This window comes from Castor canadensis, chromosome 16, assembly GCF_047511655.1.
Source record: "Castor canadensis chromosome 16, mCasCan1.hap1v2, whole genome shotgun sequence".
Lineage (NCBI taxonomy): Eukaryota > Metazoa > Chordata > Mammalia > Rodentia > Castoridae > Castor > Castor canadensis.
This window is the reverse complement of record NC_133401.1, coordinates 28,274,127-28,288,808: the sequence shown is the minus strand read 5'-3', so window position 1 is coordinate 28,288,808 and position 14,682 is coordinate 28,274,127. Positions and strand designations below refer to the sequence as shown.

The window sequence follows — 14,682 nt, the reverse complement described above, 5'->3', positions numbered from 1 at the left end:
TATTTTATTCCCACTGTGCCTCCATAATGAGGGAGGGAGATGACCTCCACAAGAGTAATCATATGGAAACATGTTGTCCGTATTAATGACAATTGGCAGATAACATCATCTCCTTTGTAGTAAAAACCCTATGCCACAGTAAATAATCTCATTTATGCCAGAATTTATATCAACATTTGATTGGATTAAGGGAGCATGATAGGTGTCAGGTGGGAGGGTGGACCTCTCCAATAAAAGCCTCTTGTAGGAAGATTCACTTCAGAGCTGAGCTGTCTGTGGAAGCAGTTGTATGCCCGGAGACTCTAGTGGATTGGATAAGTGTAGTCTTATGAGATTTATTTTTACTTGTGGAATTCTACAAAGGGCAGATATGAGAGTGAGTTCTGGGAGGTATAATTTCTTCTTTCAGCAAGTGTCTGAGGCCAGCTTCTTGCCACACATGTAATTGGGTCCCTGGGCTCTCTGCTCTGGCCATAGTAAGTAGTGGTAACAGTGGTCTCAGATGACCCTGGTCAAGAATATCTCATATCTTTGCATTTTGGAATAAGTATTGGACACAGATTGCAAGCAGAAAGAAAAAGAAAAGTATAAACAGGACAAGACAGAGTGGTGGGCTCTAGCCAGGGGGCACAGGAGCCCCAATCTTTGTTCAAAGGACAATTTATAGGTTGTAAGGGCAAATGGGGGGGAAATCTGGGCAATCTTTGCAGGAGGGTTTAGGGTGATTGACATGTTTGATTGACAGGAGGATGTTATGTTATTTTTTTACTGTTCATGTCCCTACCCACAATGTGTTCTGTTATAATTACATACATGAGATACAGTCCATATGAATGAAGTTTTAAGTTGGGGGGGGGGTGTCTCAATAGGTCACCTGAGGACAGGTTTCCCAGTCCTCAGTGAATACACTAGCTCCAGGACTTTCCTTTCTACACAAACAACTTCTTTTATCGTAACGTTGTAGCTATTGAATTAAGCACAAAAAGGGGGTTTCAAGGACGTACCCAACCAACTGTCTCCTGAAAGGGGCATATCTTAGACAGAACTTGGGGCATATCCCAGGTGGGACTTTTATGACATTTTTATCTGGTCAGTCTCCATCCCCTCTTAGCCAAACTGTACTTCCTTATTCCTCTGCCTCTGTAGGACTCAAATTTTCAATATCCAGGCTAGTGAAATGACTTTCTTTTTCTTTTTCCTAGGTTTAAATTATTTATTTATAATACATTCTTTCTAGCATATATTAATTGTACAAAATAAGGATTTTCATTATGACATTTCCATACATGCACAAAATGCTCATTGATCACATTCACCCCCTATATTTTTTTTGGTGGTACTGGGGTTTGAACTCAGACACACAGAGATACAGATTGCTGTGAGATTGCTAGGCAGGAGCTCTACTGCTAGAAGAGAATGCTGTTTGTCATGGGATGGGGGAGAAGAGATGGGGATTTGCTGAACAATTGGGAATAGAGTTTCAGCCACGCAAGATCAGAAACTTCTATGAGATCTGCGGTGGAACATTACACATCCTGTGATAAACACTTACAGATTTCCTATTACAGTCAATCCCATGTGATATGATTCTTACCACAATGAACTCTTACCATCATAATTACCACCTTCATAGTTATGCAGAAAGACAGGTTCCATGCAAGCTGGCTATTAATAGTCTCACCTCAGGAACCACCTCATGAATCATGCTTACAAACACACACACACACAACACACTTCTCTTACTTGATCTTAGGTAATTCACTATGATCATATCATCATTTCTTACCAAAAAGTTGTTATGAGCAAAGCACAAAGACTCCATGCTTAAAGGATTCCTTTAAGAAGATATCAGCAGTCATTGCCAATAGGGCTCCCAGTGCTGCCAGATCCATGTTCCGATACCAGATGTAATGGCCCCTTAATTCAGCCAGAGAAAAGGGCTAAATAGCCAAAGTACGGAAGCAGGAGAAAGTAGAGCCCTCTAAAGCTCAGGAAGTGTAGGTCTTACTCAGTCTTGGAAGGTAGGGTGTCTGAGAGTTAAGGACTTGTACTTATATTTTCATAGGTCCTGAAAAACTAGAAGTTGACATCCAGACCAGTAAACAAGAGGATGAAGAATGAGAACAAAGACAAGGAAGAGCAGTTGAGCTGAAGAGACAGTATTTTCCAGTGGGAAGAAAAGGAAGGTCAAGGGTCAGAAGGACTCCATAGCGTACATAATGCAGGTCAGTAGACATGTAACAGCTTCATTAATTCCCTCTCATTTCACAGTATCCTTACTGGCCCCTGTAATAATATGTTTCTCATGCAATAAGAGCAGACCTATATTTAAGTAGCTTACTGTTTTCCCATGTAGATATCCTGGGACTTGTAGCTTCAGTCCTTGGATGCAGACAGCTAAAAAAAAGCATTGCTCTCACTCTTATGAAAACCAGCTAAACTAACTTCAATTTCTGGTATTTTTTTAGAACCCATTAGAGAGTTGGGGTTGCAGGAAAAAACAACTAGAGTAAAATCTAAGGAGAGACATTCCAGGGAAAGTGGGGTGTAAATATCCACACACCTGGGTCAAAACCACCAGGCACCTGTTAGAATTCATCGAAATGAGTTCCCAACTTTAAAGGCAGATTTCAGAATGGCAGAACAATGTTTAAACATGGGGGTCTGCAGAAATTAGTGGTCTTTGCCGTACAACAAGTTCATTCTGCATGAACCTCAACAGACACAGAAAATGTTTTAAAAAGCCCTAAAAATTCTCATGATGAATGACCCTAGGGGCTAGGAACAGCAAGCAAAAAATGCTAAAATTGATTGTTTAGGCAATGGAAATGACACGAACAAAGTCTATCCAGGTGGTGGAGGGGAGGAGGTAGAGGAGAATGGATCCCAACCCTCACAGAACAAACCAAGTAACCCACGTACTGTTACTACTCATCAGGGAAATTCAACTCAAAACCAAAATGACATAGTACCTCATTCAACCCAGAATGACTATTACCAAAAAGAATAAAGACAAGTGCAGCAAGAATGCGGAGTAGTGACAGCCCTTACACACGGTTGATGGGAATGTAAATTAGTAAGGCCATTATGGGAAACAGTAAGGAGATTCCTCAAAAAGTAAAAAATTAGAAGTACCATACAGACTTCTTGGTATATACCCAAACAATATCATATCACTATGTCAAAGAACATCTGCTTTCTTATGTCTCTTGAAGCACTATTCCCTATAGACAAGACATGGAATCATCCTTGTGTGTTCATCAAGGGGTGAATGACTAAAGAAATTGTGATATATCTATATACTGTTCATGCATATATACTATTCATATATATATATATATATATATATATAAACTGTTCATGCATAAAAAGCATTGAAAATCTTATCTGTGACAATATGGATGAACCTGGAGAACATCATGCTATCTGAAATAACCCCAGCACAGACAGACAAATACTGCCCTATCTTACTCATATGTAGAATCTAAGAAAAGATGGTTTTGAGCCAGATGCAGTGGGTCACTCCTATAATCTAGCTCCTCGGAAGGTTGAGATTTGCTGGGGCAAAAAGTTAGTGTATATCCCAGCTGGGGATATAGTTCAGTGGTTAAATGTTCACCTAGCATGTGTAAGGCCCTGAGTTTGATCCCAGTACTGCCAAGAAAAAGTTAGTGAGACCTTATCTCAACAATAAAAGCTGGGTGTGGAAGCATGCACCTGTCATCCCATCCAAGCAGGAAGTATAAATAGGATTGCAGTCCAGGCCAGCCCTAGCAAAGTGCAAGATCCTATCTGGCAAATGATTAAAGTGAAAGAGTACTGGGGGGTGTGGCTCAAGTAGATAAGCACTTGCCTAGCAAGCATGAGGCTGAGATCGAATACCAGTACCCACCCCCAAAAAAAGAAAATCAGATCTCAAATAAATAAATCATGATGAAACTCAAGGTCATAGAAAAACAAAGATAAGGCAAACCCAAACTTAGTACAAGGAAAGAAATAATAAAAATCCAAGCTGAAATTAACAAAATGCAAAGTAAAAAAAAAAAGCATCAATGAAACAAATTGGTTCTTTGAAAGGATAAACAAACTGAAAAACCCTTAGCCAAATGAACCAAAAGAAAGAGAAGATATAAATGAATATAGCTAGAGATGAAAAACTTAACATTACAACAGATACCACTGAGCTCCACAGAGTCACTGGTATTTTTGAAAACTTGTACTCCAATAAATTAGAAAACGTAGTCAAAGTACATAAATTTCTATACACATCTGAACTACTATACTTGAACCAAGAAGGTACAAAAAACCCTAAATAGATCAAAAAGCAATGAGAATGAAACAATTTTGGGAGAGGGGAGAGGGAACCGGACTGGGGTTTAAATTCAGGGCTTTGCACTTACAAAGCAGACACTCTACTGCTTGAGCCACACCTCTAGTCCATTTTGCTCTGGTTGTTTTGGAGATGGGGTCTCTGGAACTATTTTCCTGGTCTGGCTTCAAACTTTGGTCATATCGATCTCAGCCTCCCAAGTAGCTAGGATCACAGGCATTAGCCACTAGTGCCCAGACAGTAATCAACTCATTAATCTAAGCACCTTATACTTCCTCCTCCATTCCCCGCCACATCCCCATTTTGTGTTCTCACCCTCAAACCCTGATGCTCTCAGTCATCTAAAACTGCAAGAAACATTTGAACAGATTTTTTTTGTGATGCTGGGGCTTGAACTCAGGGCCTTCACATTGAGCCATTCCACCAGCCCTTTTTGTGATGGGTTTATTCGAAATAAGGTCTTGGGAACTATTTGCCCAAGGTGGCTTCAAATCACCATCCTCCTGATCAGCTAGGATTATAGACGTGAGTCATCAGCAGCCGGCTACATTTGAACATTTTTAACGTTGCATTTTATAAAAATCCCACTTGTGCCACGGATGGCAACCCACACCTATAATTCCAGCACTCCTGAGGCTGAGGCAGAAAGATGGCAAGTTCAAGGTCAGCCTGGGCTACATAACAAGACCCTGTCTCAAAAGAAAAAAGGAAGTCTCACCTGTGCAGAATTTAATCTATATCTAATTGGATTAAGGAGTGGGCGGGAAGGGCAGCCTCTCCACTTAAAGCTCCTGGAGGTAGCTCTCCTCCAGAACTCAGCAGGCAACAGAAGCAGCTGGAGGCCAAGTGAGAGCCACGTGGAAGAGAGGTGAATGCAGTCTTGCAGACTTTTTTTCCTCTTCCCAGATCTCTACCTAGGGCAGAGCAAGGTCTGGGGAGTGAAGTCATTTGTTATCTATTTAGCAAGTGGGCACTCTTAGGGACACTAAACTCCACTCAGGCAGAGAAAGGACATAAGTTTTTGTTATGGTACTGGGTTTGAACTCGGGGCCCCACACTTGCTAGGCATGTCCTGTACCACTTGATTGGTGCTCTACCCCCCCCACACACACACACCCCAGTCCTTTTTGGCTTTAGTTATTTTTCAGATAGAATCTCAAATTTTTACCTGGGGCTCACCTCAGACCATGACCCTCTTACCTGTACCTTCTGAAGAGCTAGGTTTATAGGTGAGACCCACCACACTTAGGGTTGAGATGGGAGTCTCGATAATGTTTTTGCCCAGGTTAACCTCAAACCTCAATCCCCCTGATCTTAACCTCCCAAGTAGCGGGGTTTGCAGGCATGAACCACTGTGCCCACCAAGACATACATTTTCAAGACTCAGGCTGGGGAAGTGACTTTATTTTCCTGAGTTAAATCAGAGTTTGACCCACTCTACATGGTGGTGGGATATTTCCCCACTGACTTGTTCAACCTCTTGGTTTCTAGTAGGGCTTTCGCTCAGGTTAGCCTGAGGAAGTTGAAAAGTTTCTGCGACTGCAGCAGAAACTGTTTCTATTTTTTCTTCAAAATAGAAATATACAGGCACAACCTACAATTGTAATGACATTCTAGTTTGCTTTGATAAAGAAAGTAAAAGAGGAGCCAGTTACAGTGACTCATACATGTAATCCTAGCTATGTGGGCGGCTGAGATCAGGAGGATGGCAGTTTGAGGACAGCCCAGGCTAACAGATCCAGAGATTTCAGCTCCAAATAAAGAGAGCAAAATGGACTGGAGGTATGGCTCAAGTGATAGAGTGCCTGTTTTGTAAGCATGAAACCCTGAGTTCAAAACCCCAGTCCCACAAATAAAAAAGTAAAAGAAGAATGATTTAAGTTATTTCAGTATTCAAAACACAGTACTCCAACATGTAATCAGTTGGCTTTCTTTTCCTCATCAAGTCTTCCAGAGACTCACAGCATGTCTGTTTAGTTCAGGTGCTCCATAACCTCATATGGCAGATGGCTATCATACTGGACAGCCCAGGTACAGACCCTCAAACCTCCTCAACTTAAACCTCGATGTCTTTCCTTCCAAGTAACATTTCAGGTGTCAGAAGTTCAGGGTCATGGGTCATTTTTGTGTTTTCATTGTGTCTTCATAATCTAGTACTGGTGACTGCAGACAGGCACGTGCTATGTCACTGCATGTGAATATAAAAGTGCCCTATGAAGACTGGTAGTCATTCAACTCATGGAAATTCTAAGATTGTATGCATTTTTCCCCAGACACCGGTCATGGCTAAACACTTTAAAGATGTATGTACCTGTGGTATCTGCTTAAAGTATTTTGAAAACCCCATGTACCTGAAATGTGGCTATGTCTGCTGCCTCCTGTGCATTGGATCACTACAGAAGGATCCCCATGGGGAGGGAATACTGTGCCCCTCTTGCTCTGTGGCCTCTAAGAAGAAAGACATCAAAACTGCTTTCTTGCTGGGGAGGGTGGCTTCCAAGGTCAAGGAACTAGAGCCCCAGCTGCAAGATGTTCTACAGATGAACCCAAGGATGAAGAAGTTCCAAGGTAAACAGCTGTTAAAAATTTCCCAAACCCCGGGCCTCAAGGTCTCACACTTGTAATCCTAGCTCCTTGGAGACTGAGATCCAGAAGATGGCAGTTCCAGGTCAGCCCAGGCAGGTAGTTCTTGAGAGCCCCATCTCAACCAATAGCTGGGTATGATGTAATGGTGTGTACCTGTCACCCCAGCTACAGCCAGAAGTGTAAAATAGGAAGGTGATGATCCTGACTGGCCTGGGTGAAAAAAGAGACCCTATCTCCAAAATAAAGTGAAAAGGACTGGAGGCATGGCTTAAGTGGTAGAGCACCAGCCTTGCAAGTGAAGGCCCTGAGCTCAAACCCCAGTACTGCCCAAAAAAAGGAAGGAGGGAGGAAGAGAAAAGGAAGGAGGAAGAGTTGAAATGGATGATGGGAGCTCAGCTATGTCAGGAAGCTAGTCCAGACACCAGACTCCTGTACCCAGGCTCACTGGAATATGCATGGTCCTCTCCCACTTTCTATTCCTCTTGCCTGGTATAATGAATCTTATTGTCAATGGTGGCTGTTGGGTGTTTGTCCAATTAGTGTGTTTTTCACATATCTCCATCTATGACATGAACTATAAAAAAAATGTTTTCTAATGGTTTACTTCTTCCTCCTTGAAAACTTGAATTTAGGATGCTGAACTCTGTCCCAGAAATGTTTTTCATCCTTGTCAACATCTTCAATTGTTCTAACTTGTTCCACTCAGCCAAATCATTAGGAAGTCAAGTGAGATAATTGGGTTCTGGTCTCAACGGTTCCTTCTGGGGTCTACACTGGCTCATCTTGGGATCTCTTTAGGATAAGCAGGTCTTCTCCTACATCCTAATATTAAGGGCTACTTGGACATGTTGGCAGTATACCATGCAAGACCTTTCCAAGTTTATCTGTCCTCTGAGCCCATCTCTGCTTTCCTTGGTGGACATACTGAAACAACATCCAGACTATGGCACCCCACAAGTCCTGAATCTCAACTGCTATCAGGACCCCAACTAGGGTCCTTGAGAAATCCCTTCCAGGATTTTGACTTGCCCAGAGTTAACCCTTCTCCTCTCAGAGCTCCAAGTGTTATCTGTTCATTGTTTATAATTCCAGAAAAGCAAACACTTCGCATGCAATTGGCTAGTCAACCAGACTAAATGGATACAGTGACTGCAGAGGAAAACTTCAATTTTCTTCCTACTTTTATTAGTACATATTAAGCAAATGCTTAATCTCAAAATTGAAATTTAAACTGGCACAGCAAAGACCGCCTATAAGAAGCATGTCTTTGCTGAGCCACTGGTTTTTCTTTCCACAGTGGATATGACCTTTGACATGGACACAGCTAACAACTACCTCGTCATTTCTAATGACCTGAGGAGTGTCCATTGTGGGCACGTCAAGCAGGATCGGAAGGAGTGTGCTGAGAGATTCAACCAATCAATTTGCATCCTGGGCTCCCCAAGATTCACTTCTGGCCGTCATTACTGGGAGGTGGATGTGGGAAGAAGCAAAGAGTGGGATGTGGGTGTTTGCAGAGAGTCCGCTAACCGACAAGGGGCAATTGTGCTGGCTGCGGACAATGGCTTCTGGACTGTGGGATTGAGAGACGGGGAACTCTTTGCGGCCAGCACCACACCTATGACTCCTCTCTGCGTGAATCCCGGGCTTCGAAGACTGGGGGTCTTTCTGGATGTGGAGGTGGGGAACATTTCCTTCTGTGACATTAGAGATGGGACCCATATCTTCACATTCACTGACATTTCTTCAGAGGAATCACTGCGACCATTCTTTACTCCTGCAAATGCGACCCAGGAGAAACAAGACCCCCTGACCATCTGTCCTGTGATGAATCCAGGCATTTTCCATCCTCCAGCTTCTCCTGGGCCACACAAATAAACCTTCAAACAGAAACACACCTGTAGGAAATTGCCCTGTGCTCACAGCCACAGCTAAGAATGTCTGTCTGCTCAATACACCCGTGGTGCAAAGGCATTACACAAAGATGGAGCATTTCATGAATACTAATTTTATTAGGTAGGGGAAATGTTTTACATATAAAGTGTTGGCACGGTTGTTTCCTTTGGGATTTATGCTTTTATTGCTGTTCCCATTAAGACTCAGAGCTTTTAGATATACTTGCAGATGTCTTATTATTGTCTATAATAACAGCGTATTGGGTGGTGAAGTTTATAAACTAAATAAAAATTTGGTTATGTCCAGTCATTGGTTTTCTAAATGATAAGGAAACAAGATTTATATAAACAGTAAAAACGTACGTGTGTGTATTCAGTTCCACCCAGTAACTTTGCAAACTACAATTTTATCTCAAGTGCACATTGAGTATCCACCAACGGTGGACATATGTACTCATAAGAAAGATCATTAATTTTATTTTGAGGTCCTGGGGTTTGAACTCAGGGCCTACACCTTGAGCCACTCCACCAGCCCTTTTTTGGAACCTCGATTCTCCTGAGTAGCTACGATTACAGGTGTGAACCACCAGCCCAACCCCACAACCCCCCCTGTTAATTTAGATCATTAATTTAAAATTTTTTAATTATATGTGCTCTGTTCCCTAATCCCAACAAATTAGCAATCAGAAACAGGAGAAAGAACCCTGGGAAATCCCTAGAACTATGTGAAAACAAAATAATAAACTTCTAGATAAACTGTAATCAAAAGTGAAATTACCAGCCAGACACCGGTGGCTCACACCTGTAATCCTAGCTACTCAGGAAGCAGAGATCAGGAGAGTTGAGGTTCGAAGCCAGCCAGGAGAAATCGTTCACAAGACCCTATCTGGAAAATACTTAACACAAAAAAGGGCTGGCAAAAGCCCTGAGTTCAAACCCCAGTACAACCGAAAAAAAAAAAAAAAGGACATCACAAAAGACCCTACAAATATTGAAGAGAAAAAACAAGAGAGTAGAGCCCAAAGATGTTGCTGAATATCCTGAAAGGCATAAAAAATATTCCAGGCCAAACTAGGCACCAGTGGCTCATGCCTGTAATCCTAGCTACTCAGGAGGCAGCGATCAGGAGGATCAAGGTTCAAAGCCAGCCCCAGACAAATAGTTTGCAAGACCCTATCTCGAAAAAAAACCTTCACAAAAAAAGGGGGCTGGTGGAGTGGTTCAAGGTGTAGACCCTGAGTTCAAATTCCAGTACTGGAAAAATATTCCAGGACAAAATGTGAATATTATGAGTTGGAAAACTGAACCTTATGACATTTCTGTTGCTACTTTCAAGATTTTCTCTTACCCTTTGGCCTTTATAGTTTGACTCTAATGATATCTGGGTATAATTTTTCATTTAATCTTAGATTTTGTTAAGCTTCTTGGATGAAAAGATTGATGTTTTTCACCCAAATTTGGAAGTTTTCAACACATTTCTTCAATTAATTTCTCTGTTCTTTTTCCTCTCTTTGTTCAACAGCAATTACACGTTTGTTCTGATGATTGATATCGTCCCACAGGCCACTCTTAATTTTTTAGGTTTGGCAGTGTTGGGAGTTGAACCCAGGCAAGCCTTGAGATCATTCTTAACTTTTACTGTCTTTTCAAACTGATTTTCAATTGGACAATACTTTATTTTCTGCCATATAAAGATGAGGGTCTGGGACATGGCTCAAGTGCTAGAGCACCTGTGGAGCAAGCACAAGGTCCTGAGTCCAAACCCTGGAACTGCCAAAAAAATTAAAATCGTGATAACGAGCTGGGGGTATACTTAGTGCAATGCCCAAGGTTCCATCCCACGCACTATTAAAAAAATTATAATAGTCCCACCTACTAAAGTTTTTGGTGGCAGTGATATTTGAACTCAAGGCTTCATGCTTGCTAGGCATGTTATTTTGGAAATTGGGTCTCACTTTTTGTCCAAGATTGCCTGAACTGCAATCTTCCTATTTTATGCTTCCTACTGTCACAGGGATGACCACCACACTCACCAATTGGTTTTGAGACCAATTGGTCTCAAACTTCTTGCCCAAGCTGGCTTCAAACTGTGATCCTCCCAATTTTAGACTCCTATGAAGCTGGGATTACTAGCATAAGCCACTGGTGCCCAGTTCCATCTGCTAAATTTTTCATTCAGTTTTTCTAATTTTTTAGCCCTACAATTTCCACTCAGCTTTTTTATCATTTCCATTTTGCTCTTGAGATTTCCCCATTTGCTCAGTTATTCTTAGTATACTTTCCTTGATTCCTTGAACATGTTTATTTCATCTTTTTTGTATGGATAAGAGCTGCTTTGAAATTTGGGTCTGTTAAACCCACATCTGGGCCCAAGAGGACTCAGTTTCTACTGATCGTTTTGTTGTTTTTGTTGGACAATGATCCTTTTTTTTTCTTCTGTCTAGTGATTAGGAGGGAAATAGGACTTGGTAGGAAATGTGTTATGTAGTAAGTCTACATTTTATTTTCTTCTGAGTGGTCTGGGGTTTGGGTTTTTTTTTCTTTTGTTCTGGTAGGGAAAAAAAACTTGCCAATTAAGTTTTTGGGTTTTGTTTTGTTGTTTATTTTTTGGTTGGGGTTTGGTCTGGGGTTTGGACTCAGGGCCTCACACTTGCTAGGCAGTTTCTCTATCACTTCAGCCACACCTTCAGCTCATTTTTGTTGTGTATTGGGTATTTTTTAAATAGGCTTGCTTTGAACTGCAGTTCTCCTGAATTCTGCCTCCCCAGTAGCTAGGATTACAGGCGTGAGCCATCTGGGCCCAACACCTACCAAGTTTTGTGGACAAGTCCACAAACAGACCTCCCAGTAATAAGTAACTATGTCTATGCTAATTTCTTTGGAAGACTGGTTCCTTAAGTGTTTGCATGCACCTGAGAAGTTCAATATTTGGTCAATGAGGTTACACTCAAGTCAGCAAGGCTTCCAACCACAGCTTCCCACATGCGGCAGTACTGGGGTTAGAACTCAGGGCCTTGCACTTGCTTGGCAGGTGCTCTACTGCTTGAGTCATGCCCCAGCCCTATGCATGTGGCTTGAAGAACACAAAGGGCAACCCATCTGCAAGTCTTCCCATACTTTCCATTGTTTCTGGGTTCCCTAGTCTCCCACATGGACGTGTAGTATCATAGCTAGGCTGTTGCTGGAAAGTTTATTATGCCAGCCCATCTTTGGAGCACCTGTAATGCTTATCTCCCAGGGGCAGAAATGGGAGGCTGGGCCAGGACAAGTCTCCCTGTATGCTATGTTTTAGGAGAAAGGGTTAGCACTGGGACTGGGGGAATTCAGGACCCCCACTGAGGAGAGATAGGTTGATGACATTGCAGGGACTTGAGAGGGACAAATTTGATCTTGTGCAACAGAGGTGGGGGTAGAGCAAGAGTGTTGTGTGTGAGTGTGTGAGTGGATGCATTCCTACACACAGTGGGAACTATTCATTTGCTAGGGCTCCATCACAAAGTCCCACAGATTGGGTGGGTTACATGACATAAATTTATTTTCTCACATTTCTGGAGGCGGAAAATCCAAAATCAAGGAGTTTGCCATATTGGTGTCTCCTGAAGCCTCTCTCTTTAGTGTACAGATAGCCATCTTCTTTTTGGAGGGGAGGGAAAAGGTGGCAATGAGGTTGAACTCAGGCCTTGCACTTGCTAGGCTGTAATGCTTTAACACTTGAGCCATGCCCCCAGCCCTTTTTGCTTTAGTTGTTTTTCGGGTAGGGTCTCACACTTTTTGCCCCAGCAGCCTGGACCATGATCCTTCTCATCTCTACCTACCTAGTAACTGGGATTACAGGTGTGAGTCACTGAAGCCAGCCTGCTGATAGCCATCTTAACCTGTGTTCTCACATGGTCTTCCCTCTGTGCATGTCTGTGTCTTAATCTCTGCCCCCCACACCCCGGGGGGACCTAGAGCCTCACACATGCTAAGCAAGTACTCTACCACTTCGGCTACCCCCACAGTCCCTTTGTTTTTATTTTGGTTTTTAAGACAAACCAAACCTGGGCTACCTTTTTGCCCAGGCTGGCCTCAAAGGCATAATTTTCCTACCTGAACCTCCTCAGTAGCTGGGATTACAGGCATATGACACCTCACCTAGCCCTAAATCTCTTTATTTTTTGGTGGAACTGGGGGTTCTAACTGCTTGAGCCACACCCTCAGTACATTTTGCTCTGGTTGTTTTGGAGATGGCAGGGAGCAGGGGGGTCTCGAGAACTATTTGCCCGGGCTGGCCCTTGAACCTTGATTCTCCCTATCTCATTCTCCCAAGTAGCTAGGATTATAGGCATGAGCCACTGGCACCCAACCCTAACCATTTTTAATAAGGATGCCTGGTGAACTGAATTAGGGTCCACCATAACAGCCTCATCATAATTTAATCACCTCTTTAGAGGCCCTATCTCCAAATACAGTCACATTCTGAAGGACTGGAGGTTAGACCTTCAACATATGTATTTGGGAAGACACAATTCAGCATGTGTATATTAAGAGAATGTTCCAGCTCACCTGTCCATCTGGGATGAGAAAGGGGCCCGGGAGAAGAGTGTATGTGTGAGCACAATGTTGGCACATTGGGCTGCAGGGGCAGAGCAGGCTGAAGGGCTGAGGCCATGAGTGAGTGAGAGTGTAGACACATGGATACTTCTTAAGAGGGTGTGTGGAGAAGTGTGTCTGTGAGGGAAAAGGAGGTTGGAGGCAGAGGATCAGGGTTTCTAGGAAGTGAGTTTCTGTACTCACCAGTCTGCGGGCTACCTAGGAGGAGCACTTGCTCCTAAAGGGATTCCCCACTTGTTTCCCCAAGAACCCTGCACTGCTCGGGCTGCAAGCTCAGGTCAGTCTCTGGTGCCCTCTGCTGGACCAGACTCAAAACTCCACCCAATACTTTACCCAGAAGTAGCAGAATAAAAAAATCTCACTTATGGTCATGCATGGCAGTGCATACCTGTAATTCCAGAGACCTGGGAGGGAACCAGAGATCAGGAGGATTAAGGTACAGGGCAGCCAGGATCCTACCTAAAAAAATAACTAAGGATTCCTGGCTACCTCCTTCTTCCCCCCAAAACGAGCTTGAACACTTCCAGCATGCACTCCAGGGTGAGGTACTTCCCACCTTGCAGCAATGCTGTGCTGGGCAGACACACACAGACCAAGGCACACACATGCTCTCCCTCCTCAGAGTCTGCCTCAGACATGACCACTTCAGCATGTGAGGGGAGAACCACAGGAAATATTTTCTACTGAAACAGTGAAAGAATGGAATAAATATGGCTTGGACATATGAAAAACTGAATACATTCATTCATCCTATGTGAAATCAATGTCTGATTACAAGCCAGGTAGGGCCTTGAAAGCTCAGGTGTTTTGTTGTCGTTCTTTGTTTAGTCATTCTGTTTTTGGTTTTGGTGGTACTGGGGTTTGAACCTAGGGCCTTGTACTTGCTAGGCAAGCTACCACTTAAGCCCATTCATTTCATTTAAGACAGGGTCTCACTGATGCAGCATAAATACCATTTATAGTCCCTTCTTTATGTGGGTTACTATTCCAGGTGGTTTTCTCATATTGTCTCCTTTTTTACAAATGGGGAAAAAAACAGTATCTCTAAGTCACTCCACCAGATTCAAGAGACATTTTATTAATTTCTTCCACTTCTTTCAAAGAAAATGGAGTAAAGCCAGAGATATAAAATGGTTATGTGAGTGAGAGAGAGGAGGGCCTTAGACATAAGTGGCCCAAGTTGGTGGAGTGTCTCAAGTGGTAGCATGCCTGCCTAGCAAGCATGAGGGGCCCTGAGTTCAAACCACAGTACTGCCAAGAAAAAATAAAAATTTTTTA

General features: G+C 42.8%; 1 protein-coding gene across 1 annotated transcript; it reads left to right on the top strand.

The window, feature by feature from the left end:
- Positions 1 to 8,218: 8,218 nt before the first annotated feature.
- On the top strand, positions 8,219 to 8,794 carry Rfpl4a (ret finger protein like 4A). Its single transcript, XM_020174266.2, has one exon. It carries the CDS (start codon positions 8,219 to 8,221, stop codon positions 8,792 to 8,794), a length of 576 nt encoding a protein of 191 aa, XP_020029855.2.
- Positions 8,795 to 14,682: the final 5,888 nt, after the last annotated feature.